General features: G+C 35.0%; 4 protein-coding genes across 7 annotated transcripts; 3 read left to right on the top strand and 1 right to left on the bottom strand.

The window, feature by feature from the left end:
• The first annotated feature begins 287 nt into the window (after positions 1–287).
• On the top strand, positions 288–4,518 carry LOC149493496 (chromosome-associated kinesin-like protein). 2 transcript variants are annotated; one of them, XR_016322581.1, is made up of 13 exons: positions 288–559; positions 774–890; positions 966–1,100; positions 1,229–1,309; positions 1,907–1,978; positions 2,078–2,156; positions 2,244–2,275; positions 2,381–2,454; positions 2,715–2,777; positions 2,895–3,036; positions 3,221–3,625; positions 3,728–4,267; positions 4,381–4,518. XR_016322581.1 is itself a non-coding variant. In XM_089726024.1 (12 exons), the coding sequence occupies exons 1-12, from the start codon at positions 416–418 to the stop codon at positions 3,923–3,925; spliced, it is 1,542 nt and encodes a 513-aa protein (XP_089582150.1). In that variant the 5' UTR covers positions 288–415; the 3' UTR covers positions 3,926–4,372. The 2 variants fall into 2 exon arrangements, 1 of the variants encoding a protein (XP_089582150.1); XM_089726024.1 differs by lacking the exon at positions 4,381–4,518 and having other exon boundaries at positions 3,728–4,372.
• LOC149493495 (L-Aspartase-like family protein) lies at positions 4,494–8,184 on the bottom strand. Its single transcript, XM_089726023.1, has 6 exons — positions 7,739–8,184; positions 7,129–7,509; positions 6,579–6,727; positions 5,734–6,025; positions 5,386–5,550; positions 4,494–5,112 (listed from the first exon to the last, which is right to left on the bottom strand). Exons 1-6 carry the CDS (start codon positions 8,099–8,101, stop codon positions 4,852–4,854), a joined length of 1,611 nt encoding a protein of 536 aa, XP_089582149.1. The 5' UTR covers positions 8,102–8,184; the 3' UTR covers positions 4,494–4,851.
• A 2,123-nt stretch (positions 8,185–10,307) lies between these two features.
• Positions 10,308–13,509, top strand: LOC149493494 (uncharacterized). Of its 3 annotated transcripts, none has more exons than XM_089725869.1 (3): positions 10,308–10,464; positions 11,307–11,789; positions 12,918–13,509. In XM_089725869.1, the coding sequence occupies exons 2-3, from the start codon at positions 11,327–11,329 to the stop codon at positions 12,965–12,967; spliced, it is 513 nt and encodes a 170-aa protein (XP_089581995.1). In that variant the 5' UTR covers positions 10,308–10,464; positions 11,307–11,326; the 3' UTR covers positions 12,968–13,509. The 3 variants fall into 3 exon arrangements, with proteins under 3 accessions (XP_089581995.1, XP_089581997.1, XP_089581996.1); XM_089725871.1 differs by lacking the exon at positions 10,308–10,464 and adding an exon at positions 10,700–10,975; XM_089725870.1 differs by lacking the exon at positions 10,308–10,464 and adding an exon at positions 11,004–11,157.
• Positions 13,510–14,626: 1,117 nt separating this feature from the next.
• LOC149493493 (spindle pole body component 110) lies at positions 14,627–18,395 on the top strand. The gene is made up of 2 exons (XM_089725526.1): positions 14,627–14,998; positions 15,618–18,395. The coding sequence occupies exons 1-2, from the start codon at positions 14,905–14,907 to the stop codon at positions 18,320–18,322; spliced, it is 2,799 nt and encodes a 932-aa protein (XP_089581652.1). The 5' UTR covers positions 14,627–14,904; the 3' UTR covers positions 18,323–18,395.
• The last annotated feature ends 46 nt before the right edge of the window (positions 18,396–18,441 follow it).

Genomic DNA, 18,441 nt, shown 5'->3' with positions numbered 1-18,441 from the left:
ACTGTATTTTTTATTGGAATTTCACGCCCATGGATATTATGCTGTTACTTAATAACGGAGGGACGACAGTGGAATTGCAATCCGCTTATAAACCAACATAAAACTCGTCGTTTCATCAAATTACAGATCCCGAAGAAACGACATGTAATGTAATGCGGCCATTTTGCCAAACAATTGGGTCGTTTCCAAATGCCCTGTCGTTGTTAAAACATTCTAGGAAAGGAACGAGAAACATAATGCAGGCCCTTATACCCCTACAGTTAGGCCCGCTTCGACTATTTATTCTCGTGTAATGAAGAGGGAAACACCACAAAATTCAAAATTACTATAATGATCGGCGAAGAAGTCCGTTGCTAGTTTCAAAAGAGAGCCGAGAGCGGCCTAGATCAGATCGACGTTTCTCTGCGCGGAGAAGATGAAGAAGCCCAATCTCCGATCGAAGAGGACAAGCATTGCCGATGCACTGCCATCACCAGGCATAGTTGAAAGTAAGCAACAAGAGCAACAGCATTTTGATAGAAGAGTGGATGATTTAGAGAGAGAAAATGAAGCTCTTAAGGTTAATGTTCTATTTCACAATATCATTAGTTAAACTTTCTTTTATTTCCTTATTTGACTCTATTTTATTATTTTTTATTTATTTATTATGGTGTCAGTTTGAATCTGATTGTCTCCCGAGAAAATGTAGGAAAATATTTATTTAGATCGCATAAATATGTTCCTTACGCCGAACCTTTAGATATGATTCGTTTAATTTTTCTGTTAATTGATAGAGTGAGATTGAAGAACTGAAGCAAAAGCTGTCTAATGGTTCACCTACTTCCATTGATGGCCTTCCAAAGCCAAAGGAAGATGACGATTCTGAAAAGTTTCGTGCCCTAGAAGAACAGGTGGATATTTGATTCACATTAGAATGATTGATTCCTTTAACAACGTTGCAAGTTTGAATATATATTTCTGTTCAGGTTATGGAGTTGAAGAAGAAATTAAGTGGACGTTCTCAGCTCTCGGCACAAAAGCAAAATTCATCACAAAAGCAAAAAAATGGTGAGGCAGGTATATCACTTCAGGATGAAATTCAGAAATTGAAGGCTCAAAAGGTGATTGTTTGGGCCACACATGAAATTTGCCCTTGAAAGTTGATTACTTGTGTGTGTATTTGCTTGCAATACTTACGGTAGTTTTGCCTTTTTTTTTTTTTTCTCTCTTTTTTATTTCTTCTTTGAAGGTTCAACTTCTTTGCAAGATCAAGCTAGAGTCTGTGCATTTCAGGCTATCAAGGGCTTCACTAGAGAAAGAAATTCTTCAGGTGGTTTTTGTTGATTGTTACTTCATTATTTATCCTTGCTGTGCATTCTGGCTTGGGAATATAATAGTCCATGTTTAGGGATATTAAATTAGTTGCGCACCTTTTTTATACTAATTTCTTGTAGATCTCATGCCTCAGTTTCGTTTTGACTTTTGTGATAAAAATGTAGTTAAGCATAAGTTAATCATTTCACCTATTTCACTGGCTAAGAATGAATTGCTTCAAATAATTTAACTCATAAAAGAGAGTTTTACATTATGTGCCTTGAGTTTTTATTAGCTATTCTGGGTTATTATGTTTTAAAATGCCATAAGTATGCTCCCAAGCAATCAGTTTTAGTTCTGTTAGCTATTTTGGTTACATTAAACTGATTATCATAAATATTATTTCCATGAAAAATTTATAAAAAGTCATATACGTGTTATATGAAGTTCTGCAACTTAGTTGTCTTCCATGTTCTTTGATATTTGGTTGTTGAATATTAAAGTGTTACTGGATCCTTGTAGAATTGATTTTACTGCAGTACCTAATTCAGGTAGGCCAATTTTCTGAAAGTAATGAGTTTTATTCCATTGTGTTATGTTTTCCTATTATCAGCTTAAGAAAGAGCAAAGGAGGAATGATTATGAAATGCGTAAGCTGCTGGCTTTAAATGAGAAGCAAAAGCTAGTGAGTTAACATTTAAGTTTCTAAACTGTCCTCTTTGATGCTCCTTTTATTTACCTTCCAGAAAATCATTGTCCCAATTTTCACATATTTTGAGGTCAGGTATTGCAGCGAAAGACAGAAGAAGCTTCTCTTGCTACTAAGCGGCTGAAAGAGTTACTAGAATCTCCCAAAACTTCTGGTTAGGGAATCAACTGTTTGGTGCAGTTTATGACTGTTTGTTTAATCTTGATTTATTAACCTTTTTTCTTTATTTCAAAACCACTAGGTTCCAAAACTCGTACAAGTACTGGAATTCAGGTATTCTAGTTAAGGAATATAATGTCTGTTTCTTTTTGAACGATAGAATAATTATTCCCATGACCTGTTAATTATCATATTTGTCTTTACATGATGATGGTACAGGGCATAAAGCTTGAACTTAAAATTGAAGAAAGGGTGGAGGAAATACGCTCTGAATATGAACGCCAAATGGAAGAGTAAGTACCTGTAGCTTTATTCAAGTGTAATTAAATATAGGACTTCAATGCTCTCAATTTCTTGTTATTTACCTAGTTATTGTCTACAGTACATCTTTATTGTGTTATAGCTTTTAAATGAGTCTCCATCCCTTCTCTTGACTATGTTGTTTCAACCGTTTCATATGGATTTGGATCTCTAATTTTCTCATTTCATTGCAAATTTCAAATTGAAGTCGAAGCCAATAAATGAAATTTACTCAAGTATTGCTTTTGGCTAGGATGGCTGATGAGGTCAGAAAGTTTGAGGAAGAAGCGGAAATGCTGAGGCAGGAAAATTTTAGGTAGGTTTAGTTGCTCAATATTTTCCTGAAGGTTGCAACAGTTTCCTTTCGCCATTGTTTATATATGACCATCAACAGCTGAAACACTTAAATGGAATCTGTTCCCTGTTCTTTAAGATGCTTGTTACAGGATAAGGAGGCTGAATGCAAGGTGAGAGATTCAGAGTTAAAAGACCTGAAAAAAGAAGTAGCCAGCCTAAGTAATTTGGTTAATCAACTTGGCGTTGTGAGGGCTCGAGTTCATACAAAGAAGCTAGACGTAAGTGCATTTGGCTGGCTTGCCTTTTCTTGATCTCCCAATTTGGATTTCTATACTATTCAAGCTTTGGTAATATGTGTGAACTTTAATCAAAGAAAAATTCTCACTGACACAGAAACAAACTTTACCTGTTAGTCATCGTACAAAGATAGGATCTGATTGAGTAGTGACATTTGTTGATTAGGTGGATCTGGTCAAATCTTCCGTTTCTGCTACAAGTAGTATTGACTTCATGGGTACATCTGAATCTGAACATTCTGGAGCAAATAATGCCGGGTTAGGGAAATCTACACCACGGTTGTGCTGTTCTTGCAGTAAGAAGTCTCTATGTAAGACATCAAAATGTGAATGTCGGGCTGCTACAGGCAGCTGTGGAATAGGATGTGGTTGTGCAATCTCTAAGTGCACCAACAGAGCAGTTCTCTTTATCAAGATGGACAACTCACCACAACAAGAAGTGAGTCAAGACTCCGTGCATTGTTCAGGCTCCTCAGAAACAGAGAAAGGTGTTGTTATCTCTCTACTTGCTGCGACTAATAACAATTGTGCACCTAGAAGGAAACCTTTACATGAAATTGGAAACACTCAGGTATGCCTTTTTGAGTAGTCTCTTATATTCCTTTTGTTTTATTCGCCCTTTCTTCGCCCCTTCCTTCATATCTAGCTAACAGAAAAATATAAATCTCTACAGGTCAATTCAAGTCCAATAAAACCTCGCCAGAAGATGGCAGGGCAAAAAACAGCTACTTTGGTTGATTTCGTAGATCAGTCTCTCTCAGGGCCAGAAAATATTGAGGGCCCAAAAAATGCAGAAACAACCGTTGTACTGGATAAGCCTAAAAGATTAACGAGAACTAAGCGGTCAGCGGTCTCAAACAAGAACGTTTGAACAGAGGAGAAAGTTTTTATGCTTAATAAGTTTATAGTACGAAGCCTGTGTACCTCTTCCAGCAAGTCCAGCTCAACATTCTTGAATGCTAAAGGAAGAGCACCCGAGTTTTACATAGTTGATAAGCTGGATGAAGTTCAACACATTGAAATCTGAGATGATGAGATACAACAACCGGATTGTTTCAAGTGGGGATTGAAACCTCTTTCAAAACTACTTTTTGTTTGCGGGATATTGATTTTTAGTCTCTTTGAAGTGATTGATTTCTTCTGCTTTCATATTTTGAGCGAAGTTGAACTATCTCCTATGTGAAGCAGAGGATTTGGTTGGATTAATGTCATGGTGTGTTTATGTATACTCATTGTACACAAATTTTAAGCATTGTATAGACATGAATCTTTTTAATTACTGGATATATAGACTGAATACGAATTTTATTTTTAACTATCTAACAGGTGTTTAATAACGAAGGATGAGCAAACAGTAGATTTGGTTCAAACTCAGCCGAATCAAGGTGGAAAAACACAACCGAATTTCCCAGGAGTGAAGCCAAACCAATGCCACAAGATTATAACAACGAAGTTTATTGGTGAAAACATATACATTCCGCCATTGATCAAGAGCAGTCAGGAGACGAATGAAATAGTCAGAAAAGCACATAAACATCCATCTACAAAGTCATTTTTTAATTCTTCTGATGCAACAAACAACGGCCGATTAAAATTGTCCACTCAATATTTTGATTCCTGACACTGATACTTCCCTCTTCTTGGTGATGTTCCCCTCTCAAGCGCTTAATTGTAACAGTGCATCAACAGGGTGCTCAGTCTAGGTTATGGTCCACCCAATGTCTGCTGCCAGTTCTGAAATTCCACAAAATGGGTTTAGAGGTGCTGCAAACAACTCCATCGAAAATCTCTGATGTTTCAAGTTCTGCTTTGGCTAATTTCAAGTTTGGTAATCCAGTACTCAAGTTGATCGGCAACACACGCACACCCAGTGGAACCATATGAGGAGAATTTCTTAACAGAATTTTCTACTCCTAGATACTCGTACACATCCTCCTCAAACACAGGACTTATACTTTTCATGTCATCAAGACTTAGATCCTGAAGCTGGCAGTTCTTGGAAACACACAAGGCAACAGACCTTCCAACTATATCATGGGAAGTTCTGAAAGGCATTCCCTGAACAAAAAATGGTTATACAAGTCAGAAGAGATTGTGGATCGATAATTCACGTCAGCATTAGAATTTGTAGTCATAATCATAATTCTCAATAAAACCAGAAAAATCAAACTGAAGGGAAAAAAAAGGAGAATTATGATAGCCTGGGAATATGAAATGCAAAATCAATCTTACTACACAAATAAGCTCAGTAAAATAAGGTGATGCATTCTTGAAAGTTGAAGAAAAGTAAGATCTTATAAAGGGGGGAGAATTATTTTGACCACGACTTGCCTTCTTCACAAGATAATCAGCAAGTGTTGTGGCATCAAGATGTCCCGCAGGCAATGCCTTTTCAATTCTCTCATGATTAAATGTAATGTTCTGTGCAAACTCTGCTGAAACCTCGAGCATCCCCATAACTGTCTTAACACTATCAAAAACAGGTTCCTTATCTTCCTGTCTCAAAAAAGAGAGAGACTAATCAATCTCCAACAGGAGACAGATATTTATATACAGAAGTATACTGGTAAGATCAAGATATAAAGCAACAAATGGAATAAGCCAAAGCAACAAATTGACACAGCCTAATCTTTCATCATTAATCAATTACATATTAAATGAATGCACAAGTATATCTACCTGCAAATCACGATTATAAGCAAGTGGAAGTCCTTTGCACAATGTGAGAAGCGTAACAAGGTCTCCAATGACTCTAGCAGACTTCCCTCGAACAAGTTCCATAGGATCTGGATTCTTCTTCTGAGGCATTATGCTACTTCCAGTTGAAACAGAATCACTAGGTATGATAAATCCAAACTCCTCTGAAGCCCACAATACCCATTCCTCACCCAGCCGTGAGAGATGAACGGCTGTGATGGAATTAGCAGAAAGAAACTCCAAGACAAAATCTCGGTCTGAAACTGCATCAATACTATGAAAAATAATGAAATATAACCAACTACCTAAGGAGAGTAGATACAAGAATTATACAGAACAAAATTTGATGATCTCAATGATAGACATAAAAACAACCTAACTATCCCCAGTTGGCATGGCCCATAAACTGATATGATATATACGGCCTTTTCAGAAGTAATCTGCTCATAGAGTCAAATCAAGCTACAACTAAAATAACTCACAATAATAATATTGAAAAAGCATCCAGAAAGGAAGTATTGATCATTTAGCAAAATTTTCCAATTATTTCATCATGGTAATACCCGGTGCATCAAACAATCGTCAATACGAAAAAAAAGATATAGATGCATCTCAATATGAGGAAAAAGAAATAACAACAGACATGATTGAGCTGATAATTAGAAACTAATGTAAGAGGTCTTGCCAAAATATTCGCTAACTGGTTGACAATTGATCCCCATTTCTTGCTGTAGATTGAGGAATCAGAAGATATTTAAGGTTGTATAAGATCAAGACCATCTAATTTAGCATCTCATAAGTAAAATCGTCGAAGATTCAGCACATACCTGTTCCTCATTGGAGCAGTGAATCCTAAAGCATCAGAAGTCATGAACCTATCAATCGGTAGACCAGTGCCAGCCAATGCACATGCACCCAGGGGACAGAAATTCAGCCTGACTCTACAATCGATTAAACGACCAGCATCACGTTCAAGCTATAAGACAGCACCATGGTAAGTTCACCTTATACGGGAAAACATAAGTATATAAACAAAACTAGATAAGGTTTTCTTCGTTTGGAAATAATGCCATGAGTAATTTATTCCAAAGTCTGCAGAATTTCCTTTCACATGTTCCAAAATCCAAAAAGGGTCGTTAAAAATATCAAGTTGGTAATAACAGGTCTAGCGAATTCCCAATAGCTGCTTTTTAATGGATGCTACCATACCATGCATGTCCTTTATTTTCTCAATAGTTTACAAAGTTAACACTCTTTTAAGTTACAAACAGGAAACATGTTACCCATAATAAATGCCAATAAACCATCATTTGGCTTAGCAATCAAATTCAAAAAACCATAATAAACTAAAATACTTTGCAATAGACCAATAGGTACCTGTTCAACATAAGCCAACAGAAGATGAGGCAATAAAACAGGCTGCGCCCTTTGCAAATGTGTATAACCAGGAACAATGAGCTCCTTATTATCCAAAGCCAAACTCACCAATGCAACTTGTAGGTTTTTTATACATACAATGATCCTATCAATAGCATCACGACACCACAGGCGAAAATCAGTCAAGACTTGATCATTTCTGCTCCGAGCTGTATGGAGTTTTTTTGCTGGCTCACCGATCAAATCAGTAAGGGCAGCCTCGATGTTCATATGCACATCCTCCCTATCTGTCCTCCACACAAAATCACCAGTTTCAATGCGTCTTTGAATCTCATCCAGACCTTGTATAATACTATCCCTATCACTTGCACTTATCAATCCCTACAAATACAACCTTAAATAGTCATGCACATTTGATTAAAAGAAATAACAAATACAAACAGCATTATTAGTCAATCTCTCTCATTTAGCAAAAAAAGTTAATACATTTGCATCACTGAAATTCTCTAAGCAAATCAAAGTTTTGCCTTTTCTGTGTATTACTGTCCACATTTTCTCGTCCACCAAACAAAACCCATTAAAAAAAAATAAAAAAGAGAATTAGAAATACCTGTCGGGCGAGCATAGAAGCATGGGCCTTGCTACCCATGATATCATGCTTATAGAGCTCCTTATCAAACGAAATGGACTCTGTGAATTTCTCCACAGCATCAGTGACGCTCTCTTCAAATCTTCCTCCCCAAAGCTTAGTCTCCTTATTATGCTTTTCCTTCGTTTTAATCTCGGACTGAGAGGACCCATCCATGGCTCTAGCTATACATAAACTCTCGACTCTTCCCTTGGCTTTACTATTAAGCTCTAAGAAAACAAAGGGCAGGGATGTGGGTTTGTTTTGGCCAGAGAAGTAGGCCGTTAATGAAGAGTGACGAAGTGGGTATGGTGAAGATGAGAGTAAAAATGAGTGCGATTTCATTTTTTTTGGAGAAAACGGCTTGTGAGAGAAGGGAGATTTTAGCAGGGTTCTTTGTTCCCTGCGAAACAGAGAAATAATTGGACTTACTGTATCGTATTCGTGGGTAGAGAAGAGAAGATGGTGTTTGGGCCTATTCGGCCTTACATATTGGGCTTGAGCCCAACTTTACCTTGTTTGAACATGAAATAAATAAAATATATAAAAAAAATTCATTATTTGATTAGAGGTCCTTTATTAGTTCTTGAAAAGTACAAAATAATTTGCAAGAAAGTTTGCTAAAGGAAAATAAAATTTTTAATTTTCATGTAATAATTGTTACCTTTTCCTTGCCCATCATATATATATAGTATTATTAAAGTTATGTATGATTTTACTTTATAATTGTATAAAACTAAATAATCTTATAATAAATAATTTATTTTCATTATTACAACCTCATGCATTCTAGAAAATTTTAGTATTACAAAATCATAACTCATTAATTATTAATTTAATAAAAAATGAAAATAAAATTCTTTATTGAGACATATATGGATTTTTATTAATAAAAGAAGAATATACAATAAGGTTCCATGTTTAAAATGTTGGGGAATAGGTTATTTAGACGTGCAAAGCACCTTCAAATACCCTTTTGCATGCAAGAAATTCCAAACCTAATTTCTTTTTTTTTTTTTTTTTTTTTCTTATCATACCCCTTCCAAGGAACAAAATCAAGATTGTGCACAACAATAACAAGAATAAAACATAAGAAAAATATTGTTTTTGCAAGGAAGTTAAGATTTGAATAATTTATTTATTTTATTATTATGAGATTTGAGACCTCTCTAATAATTGAGTAACAAACATAATGGGGTTTGGAATTTGGTAGGTCCATACACAATTATTTGCTTGCCAATTTGCCATAAGTCACCATAGTATTCCCTAATAAAAACAAACAATTAGAAATGGAATTTGATTTGCAACATTTTGAAATTTGTGTAGTCATTGTCACCAAACAATAAACTACCATGTGCACTATTGCTTACTTGATGTAAACCCAAAACTGTCCTTTCAAATCCTATTAGATGATTAAAAAAAACAAGTCTTAATCAAATAATTTCCTTTTACATGTGGAAGAATGAGAGCCTACCAAACAAGGGTTTTGTCCTTCTCTATTAGAGCTTAGGGAGGACTTTAGGGCAGGATTTAAATTAAAATATTTTTATGGTTTAGAAGCTATATGCCACATAGAATCACATTATTGGTTGCTTTTGTAGTTATCTAAATTTCAAAGGATGTGATTGGAGATTACTAGTGGAATAAAATAGTTTGCTTTGCAATGTTTGTATATATATATATATATATATATATACACACACCATTGCTTTAATTGAAAGATGATTATAATATGTGATGAAGGGATCTATAGTTCTGTACAATAAAAATCCCTTATCACCAACAAGCAATTCATGAGGAATGTTTTTTTTTTTTTTTTTTTTTTAATTCTGATCAAATGATAGATGGATAAATCTAGCTACATATTTAATTATTTACTATCATCGTATGCAATTTATCGAAAATGGATCATTATGTTTAAAAAATTGAAACATCTGTGCCACTAATGAAGATTTAATTTCTATTTATTTATATTGAAATTCATCAATTTCAATTTTGGGTATGAAATTATAATACGAGGCGTTGCTCTAAATGAATCTTCCTTAAATCAGAAATTAATTAGAAATTGATTATGTCTAAATAGGGATTTAAAAAAAAAAAAAAAATCCATTAAGACTTGACAATTTCAAGTCTACGTTAAACAGCTATGAACCAAGCCGGTCATTTGGAAAGAACCACAGGGCCAGAAATTCCTACCAAGTGGGCTTCGACTTCCTCGAAGGGGCAGCTTTCACTTGCTTGAGCCACACATACACGCAAATCCAACTTCTATCTCTATGGTCAATCCGGGGCCACGTCACCATCTCCAGACCTCCGCTCCTTCCGGCAGCCGTGCAGCTGCCAAGTCTGACCTGGCATCCTCCGTTCATAGAGCCTCACTCATCTACGTCATTATCCACCATAAACCAATTTTATTGACATAATTATCCTCACTTCTAATTTTTAATTCCCATAGGGCCCACCCTCTGCGCACGTGTAAGCAAGGTAGAGCCCTTTTCACCTACGGAACTGAATTTCCTTTGAATAATGGAAATTAATAATTATTAAAGGCAGCTTGCTCGTAAAAAACATCTCTCATTAGAGCTCAAAAAAATATCAAACCTTCTCTCTGTAAATTCGTATTTCTATGACTTTCTCTCTCGGGTGAAGAGACAGAACGAGAGAAAGAGAGGAATTAGGTTTTCTACATTCCAATTGTGCAATTTAAGGTATCTACATTATACTCTTTTGCAGAGGCGTGCCTTTTTGAATCTCCTTTAATATTCCAAGTTTAAAAGACAGTTTTTTGGCCGATTACTTGTTTTGATTAATGATTATGGAAGTTTGAATAATTTTAGTAAAACCCAGAAAAAGAAAAGCTTGAGTTTTGATTATATTTGATAAAAATCTTTTTTTTTTTTTTTTTGCTTTATATGGTCTCCTATTTTGTTTATTTTCATGATTGTTAGCTTAATAGATCTATTTTTGGCCTAATTATGTGTTTTTCTATTTATCTATTTATTCTATTTTTAGATAGTTTTTAGTTTTGATTTTTTTGTTTATAACTTGCCTGGCTAGATTTTCTATACTTTTGAATGTGTTGATTCATTGTATTTTATTGAGAGTAGGTAGGGATTGTATTGTGTTCGCGGTATTATATTGACAGTATTTGTTGTCAGCTTAGCCGCTGGTGGTTTTATAAAGGGTGTAATTAGCCAAATTTGAAGAAATAAATAAAAAGTGAGAAAATTTTATAGCTTTTATTTATATTGTTTCCTTTTGTGCCTTTTTTTGGTTGTGCTTCTTATTATGTTAGAATTAAATGAGAAATTTCTAAATATCGGTCAAAAGAATTATTCAGGGCTTAGCTGAGATGATTGTTCGGTTTTTTAGTTCAGCGAAACAAAGGAAATCATAAGAAGGTTTAATCTTTCTTCCATTATTTTCATGTGTCAGTGACCAGATCTTGTTTTCCTTTGTACTGTAGCATTCTTCGTCTTCTCTCTCTCTTTTTTTTGGGGTGCTTTTTTATGTATATTTATGTTGTTCTTATTGTCAATTCTTTTAACAGGAAAAAATTAACTATTCATTATGGCTGTGGCATTTACCAATCTCTCATGGTGGTTGTGGAGTGGAAAGCATCAGGAGCCTCAAATCTCAAGTGCATCTTCTTTGAATGCCAGACCTGATGTGGATTCATGGGACTCAGATACTTTGAAATTTCCCTTGGTTCATGGGGCTAATGTGGCTTCATCATCTAGAAGGGTTAAGCGAAAATGGCATAGCCGGGAAGAGAGGAAAATTGATCGGGAATATGATGTTGTTCTTGTACCGTCTGATGGTGGCTGCGTTTCTGGGTCTGAATCTGATGATTCAGATTATTCTATTGGATGGTTAGAGCCTCATGGACCTGGATTCCAGAGTGATGATGAAACAGACAACAGTTTCGCTGTACTAGTCCCATGTTATGGGCGAGCTCAAGATAAAGCATTTGAGAATTCAAAGAACAAAATATTTGGTGCTATTATCAACATTCAAAATGGATACTCTGATGGTAAGAGTTGTTCATTTTCTATTATTATTAATTTTTTTTTTCCACTCGTTGTGTCAAGTCTTTTCTCTATTTTGCAGTTACCAACATTATCTTCCTTTACTTTTGATTAAGAATCTACTAGTTATATTATTGTCTGATCAGTGTTACATTATGCTATGCAATAACATAAACATTGAATTAATCCAAGTGCAGAATTACTGGGTTTCTTTGTACTCTTTGCGATGTTTGCTCAGTTATACAAAGAAATGTGATTGTTTGAGAGAGCCTTTAACTGGAATTTGAATGTAATCTGTTATTGTGATCCACTATTTACAACAAATATCTAGTTAGAAGTCAAATTGAAAAGCAATATCTAATGCCAAATCTAGGACATCACCCTTTGTTATCAGGTCTGAAATTTTTTCAATCAATAGTTAATAGGGACCTGAATACATGAGCCATTTACTGACCATTTTCAGTGGCTGCTGGGTTATTGAATTCTGTAACACTCAATCATTGTGCTGAGACTTTCAAAGTTAACTGTGGACATTTCTACAGTTTGAAAATGTTATGTCCCAAGAGATTCAAGGAAGACAGGATTGGGTATCTTCCATGCTTTAGATTTTTAGGTCAAGAACCTCCTATCTTTTTTTCTCCTCTCAATTTCTATTTGTGCATGCATGCTCCTGTGTATTTTGCTTTATGACTTCCATGCTGGAAAATTTTATTTGGAATCCAAAAGAAGATGTGCTTTCAGCTATTTGTGAAAGTAACGGGTGTTTCAATAGTCTTAGCATATGATTTCCTAAGAAATGCATTAGCGGTATAAGGTTGCCAGGTAAATACTGCATGAAATGTCTTTTGCAACTTCTATGAAGCAGATGATTATTATCTCCTTAAGATGCGGAGGAAATAAGAATGGGGAGCAATTTTTTATTAAGGGGTCAATTAATAGTTAAACTCTTTCTTGTTGTATGGATGCAAATTTGGAGCAAAACTTGTTACAGAATTGCATTGATGAAATAATTAATTGGAATAGGCATCTGTGTGGTTCTTATGGTGGATGCAGGCATAGATAATTCTTATTATCTTTGCTCTATGTTGGGTGTTTAACCCTTGCTTTTTTCCTTTTTCACCTTCAATCTGCAGATAGCAAAAAGTACATGGAACAATGGCTCTCTTCGCTCCAGCACGGCTAACATTCAATGCTGCTGATATTTTGGAAGAATTTATTGTATTAATTTAACATAAACATATTCTATAAAAATATAGTTGAAGATATAACAAAAAATTCAGAAGAGGGGAGAAAACAAGAAAAAGAACGAAAGAGACGGCAAAGCATTGTATTAATAAACAAGAAGCAGAAACAGCAAAGGATGAAGGAATTATAATGGTCAAAGCACCAGAATGATGGGTTTGTTGGCTTCTGTATTCATGCTTGAAAGGAGACTTTTCGTGCTGTCTTCCTCTCGTCGATGAATGAAATTATGTTGTGGCGTAAGATCTTACAAAGAAAAAAAAAGAAAAACAAAAAGAAAAAGAAAGAAAGAAAGAAAGGTGTGTCGTGTCTGTTATTGCAATTCTTTAATGTAAATATATGCGTGTATGCATATAGAAGCAGGTCCATGCTTCATTTTCTTGCTGTAAATAATGTGTATATAACTAACAATGGCCATGCAGATTGTATTATTATTTGATTCTATGTAAATAATGTGTATATAATTGCAACGATTATGCATTACCTTGTCATCTCATCAACGGCACTGCACTTCGATGTAGATGGCAAACCGGCAACCGGCCGGCTGGATATTGCCATCTGGTAAGAAGTTCCCGTAGTAGTAGTAGAAGAAGAGCAGCAAGAATGGACGGGGTTTTACATCCATTGCAAATTGAGGTTGATATGTGAGGACGTGGTTCAACATCAACTGAAAATTGAGGCTGATATTTGCTCTTTCTGGTAACAGTTGAAAGGGACAATTTGAAATTATTATGTAGGCCTAATCACAAAATTAATTATCCGTTATTGTCAAGAAAATGAATATGGAAACAAACATGAGCTGAGCCCACAAAAATGACAATTATTCATGTTGGCAGTGCACTGTGTGATGCGATCACTCACATTTTTTTGTCAGTATTGATAATATATCAATTTGTAATAACTTAAAAAGAGTTCATAAATTTTGTTGCTTTAACAGAAATTTCAGCAAAAATATGATGGAAATATAACATGCCAATTCTAATTAGAATATTTTAATTTTATTAAAATGGTTTAATGGCCAAAGAAAATTCTTTCTCCATTCTCTTTTTTGGTCTCTCCTTTCAGTCCCTTCTCTAATAAAAAAAAAAAAATTAATAATTCTACAAATTCTTAGGGAAAGTAAAAAGAATGTTGACTGACTTTGAGTTTTGCATTATTGAAAATTTTATTCAATCTTTTTATATTGGATGCGAAAATATGAATTTGAAAACTCTCACTATTGTATCCTTAGAGGAACGTGTTGATTAGCTTTTAATTTTTATATTTATCACTAATCATTAATTGATAAGTAAAATATCAGGTTTGCTCAGCAGTTTCACATAAATTTAGTTTGTTTCAAGTAATTCCAACTAATACCATACATTAACTATATTTTAATCGTTCACTCAATTTTAAAATCCTAGAAATTCTGATGTAACAAAAGAAAAGTTAGGATCTTGAACCTGTTTCTAACATAAAATTCTTATCTCGTTTGAATATGGAATTGCTAAATTTAAACATATTTTATCTAGTTGAACCGTCATTATGCATACATAGTAAATATATGTTATAACATAAAGGATAAATGCTAATCCTAAGTTGTTAAATTCTTACAGGCAAAAAACGAAAGGGTGGTACCAAAAATCCATATGCTTGTCGTTGAGTTTGTTAAAGGATCCTCCAATAATCCAGGCCTAAATATCCTCCCCTCCATGTCTGGTTCATGTCAGGCATTTGGGCAAAAGCTCTCATTGTGTTCCTTTGGAAGAAAACTTTCTTTTTTATTATTTTTTTTACTGTGTTCTTAATTTTGTCTCTTTAAAAATCTTGATAATCACCAATTTTTGTTTTCTTTCTTTTATGGGGTGTTTTACATTTTAAGAAAAACAGAAAGTAAGAATGCTGCAGAGAGCAGCCAGCAATGCATACTCATGGTGGTGGGCAAGCCATATCAGGACAAAGCAGTCAAAATGGCTGGAAGAAAATCTCCAAGGTATAATGTTTTTTTTTTTTTTGGTCCCTCATATTCCAATCTGGGTTATTGTTTATTTTGTATCTTCATCTGAAATTGGAGAAGCCTTAATTTTTTTTCCCCTTCTGCTTACTTCTAATGATGATCTGAAATTGACACAACTGATTTTGCCCACCTCTGTTGCAATGCTTCATTATCTTTGTCAAAATATGGATTTTTTTGTTTCTTTGTAAAACAATTTTTTCTTTTCCTTACCATTTTCATACTTAAGAATGTGTAGCTATATAATTTTTTTTTTAGTGCATCAGAAATTCTTAAAGGCGAGGGACTATCAAGTTCAATCCCTGACCTCTTGCACTTAAGGCCTAACTCGACCACTAGGAACTTATAGCTTTAACATTGATAAGAAAATGTCTGTAATTGATTTTTGTTGCCAATGTTCATTGAAGAGTTGAGGACTTCTAGGAAATAGGAAGGTGGAAGATGTAGGTGATTATTTGATAATTCTTGAAATTTTCTTCACAAAGTAGCAAAATAGAAAAGAATCAAATTATGAGAGGAATTAGATTATGCGTGCAAAATAGTGTACTTCATGATTATCATTATAATAATATGCACAACATGCATTCAAAAATTGCAGAAATGGAGGAAAAGGTGTCAAACATGCTACACATCATTGAAAATGAAGGAGACTCTTTTGCTAAAAGAGTTGAAATGTACTATAAAAAGCGGCCAGAGCTAATAGGCCATGTTGAGGACTCGTATCGATCATATCGAGCATTGGCAGAGAGATATGATCATCTGTCAAAAGAATTGCAGAGTGCTAATCGCACCATTGCTGCTGTCTTTCCAGAACAAGTTCGGTATGGAATGGAAGATGATGATGATTATGCAGAAAACATTCCCATGCCTTCCATTTCTCCTGATAATAGCAACAAGACAAAAACCCTTGTGTCTAGAGGAAACATTCCAAGAGTCCCTATCATGCCAAAGAAAGACTTTAGGTGCAAGTCTATGATATGGCCAAAAAAGGATCACCTAATGAGAACTGCTAGTTCTGTTAAAGCTGCTCCCACTTCAGGTCTGACTCGAGAAGAGGCTGTAGAGGAAATTGAAAAGATACAAAAAGAAATTTTGGCATTACAAACTGAAAGGGAGTTTGTGCAAAGCATATATGAACGTTGTAATGCAAAGTGTAATGGAATTGAAAGCCAGATAACTAGTATGCAAGAAAGAGTTATGAGCTTACGAGATGAGTTTCGTATTGGTGATGTTATTGATGATAATGAAGCTCGAAATTTGATGGCAGCTACAGCTCTAAAATCATGTCATGAGACTTTGGTTAAGTTGCAGGAGAAAAGAGAGCAATCAGCTGAAGAGGTTAAAGTAGAGAGTCGGAGGGTTAAGGAAATGATCAAGAAGTTTAATAATCTACAAGGAGAATTTCATTCCAATAAAACAGATCTGCAGGCGTCAAGTGATGAACAAGATACTGAATTGGAAAATGTAGATGGTCTGGATACAGAATTATTGCGAGCAAATATTAAGAAAAAACTTGAAGCAGATTCAAATTCCTCACTTACAGTAATGCAACTAGCAGAGAGAATTAATGAGCTTGTTGAAACCATTGCTCGCTTAGAAACTGCAGTTTCTTCTCAAGATGCTCTTATAAATGTATTAAAATCAGAAACAGATGGGCTTCAGGAGCGTATTAAGACTTTGGAAGAGGAGAAGGAGAGTCTAATGGAAAATTCAGAGAATATGAGTAATAAGCTAAAGGAGTTAGAGGAGGAGCTGTGTAGAGTGAAGAGTCTTAACCAAAATGTCAAAGAGCAAAATGATAGCCTTCAAACAAATTTTACTGAAGCAAGTTGTAGCATTGATCATTTGTCAGTGAAGTTAAAAAATGCCAAGCCACATGAAGAAGTTGACAATGCAGGCACAAACCAAGAAAAGAAAGCTTCACTAAATGCCGAAATGGAGATTGAGGGCCAACAAAAGGAAGAAAAGAAAGATAATGATAAGCCTGAAAATGAGAAAAAAGAATTGTTGGATGCAGACACCAACCTTGATAATCAGCAAGAGGTAGTGGAGTCTGATGAGGGAGAAGATGAACCGGACTTTAGACGTATTTTTGATAGTGGGCTAGAAGACAGAGAAAAGCTTCTAGTGGAAGAGTACACTTCGGTTCTGCGGAATTATAAGGAAGTAAGAAGACGACTTGGTAACGTGGAGAAGAAAAATCGAGACGGGTTCTTCGAATTGGCATTGCAGATAAGAGAATTAAAGAATGCTCTTGCTGGGAGAGATGAAGAGATTCGATCTTTAAGGAAAGTGACCTCTCTGAAAAAAAATGAAGATGAAAATAATGATACCAACTCAACAAAGTCTAAGTACTCAGCTAGTGATGGGTCTCCAGAAAGCGTTAGCGTAGCAGTTAGCATACCAGATACTAATCACTCAACATTAAGTTCACCTCAGATGTCAGTTTCTGATTCTGTAAATGAAAATCACATAGAACCCGGAGGAACAATGAATGAATTATCCAGAGGCATTAAAAGGTCGATTACAAAGGACACTAGAAATGAAATAAAGACAAAAGGCGATGATACAAACCGTGTTGTTTCAGCTATTGAAGAAAAATTCCGTTCGGATATTGATGGACTATTAGAGGAAAACCTGGAGTTCTGGTTAAGGTTTAGCTCTTCATTCAATCAAATAAAAAAGTTTCAAACTTCGGTTCAAGACTTGAAGGAAGAGCTAGCAAACCTGAACAATAGCAAGAAGCAAGAAGCAAGTGTTGGAAAGAGACAAGAAGGGAGTGTTAAAAATCAATGTCCTATATCGGACGCTAGACCAATATACAGACACCTGAAAGAGATACTAACAGAGTTAACATTATGGTTAGAGACCAATTCAGTACTGAAAGATGAATTGCGTGGTAGGTATGCATCTTTATGCAGTATTCAAGAAGAGATATCAAGAATTTCTGCAGAAACTTCAAAAGAAGAAGAGGCTGAACTAAGTGAATATCAAGCTGCTAAATTTCAAGGTGAAATTATGAACATGAAACAAGAAAATAATAAAGTTGGAGATGAGCTGCGAGCAGGCGTGGATAGGGTGAGTTATCTGAGAGATGAAGTTGAGAAGATGCTGTTAAACTTAGACGAGGAGTTTGGACTTTCAACACCAAGACAAAGATCAAAATCAAGGATTCCTTTGAGATCTTTCTTATTTGGTGTTAAGTTAAAGAAACAAAGACACAGGCCAACTCCATCGCTCTTCGCTTGTGGAAGTCCTTCATTTTTAGACTTTGAAAGTGATATGCCACCCGCAGAAGATTGACTTCTCTTTTTCTTTCCACTTTTCTGTCAAATCTTTAAAACTACTGAAGGAGACTTTTATCTTTTTTCTTGTATTGTACTCTCTTTTCTGTGGTTGATTCTGATAGTTTTAGAAACGTA

Source organism: Jatropha curcas, chromosome 9 (genome assembly GCF_041381405.1).
Source record: "Jatropha curcas cultivar XTBG-Jc1 chromosome 9, XTBG_Jcur_1.0, whole genome shotgun sequence".
Taxonomy (NCBI): domain Eukaryota; kingdom Viridiplantae; phylum Streptophyta; class Magnoliopsida; order Malpighiales; family Euphorbiaceae; genus Jatropha; species Jatropha curcas.
Note: the sequence above shows the minus strand (reverse complement) of the source record. Positions and strands in the feature narration are given on the sequence as shown.

Excerpts from the sequence above, each read along its gene's own strand:
- LOC149493496 (XM_089726024.1), top strand. The coding sequence starts at position 416 with ATGAAGAAGCCCAATCTCCGATCGAAGAGGACAAGCATTGCCGATGCA. Across the intron at positions 891-965 it reads TTCGTGCCCTAGAAGAACAG|GTTATGGAGTTGAAGAAGAA; the intron begins GTGGATATTTGA and ends ATTTCTGTTCAG. Across the intron at positions 1,310-1,906 it reads TAGAGAAAGAAATTCTTCAG|CTTAAGAAAGAGCAAAGGAG; the intron begins GTGGTTTTTGTT and ends TCCTATTATCAG.
- LOC149493495 (XM_089726023.1), bottom strand. The coding sequence starts at position 8,101 with ATGAAATCGCACTCATTTTTACTCTCATCTTCACCATACCCACTTCGT. Across the intron at positions 7,510-7,738 it reads CTTCTATGCTCGCCCGACAG|GGATTGATAAGTGCAAGTGA; the intron begins GTATTTCTAATT and ends TTGTATTTGTAG. Across the intron at positions 5,551-5,733 it reads CTTATAATCGTGATTTGCAG|GAAGATAAGGAACCTGTTTT; the intron begins GTAGATATACTT and ends TTTTTGAGACAG.
- LOC149493494 (XM_089725869.1), top strand. The coding sequence starts at position 11,327 with ATGGCTGTGGCATTTACCAATCTCTCATGGTGGTTGTGGAGTGGAAAG. Across the intron at positions 11,790-12,917 it reads TCAAAATGGATACTCTGATG|ATAGCAAAAAGTACATGGAA; the intron begins GTAAGAGTTGTT and ends TTCAATCTGCAG.
- LOC149493493 (XM_089725526.1), top strand. The coding sequence starts at position 14,905 with ATGCTGCAGAGAGCAGCCAGCAATGCATACTCATGGTGGTGGGCAAGC. Across the intron at positions 14,999-15,617 it reads GCTGGAAGAAAATCTCCAAG|AAATGGAGGAAAAGGTGTCA; the intron begins GTATAATGTTTT and ends CAAAAATTGCAG.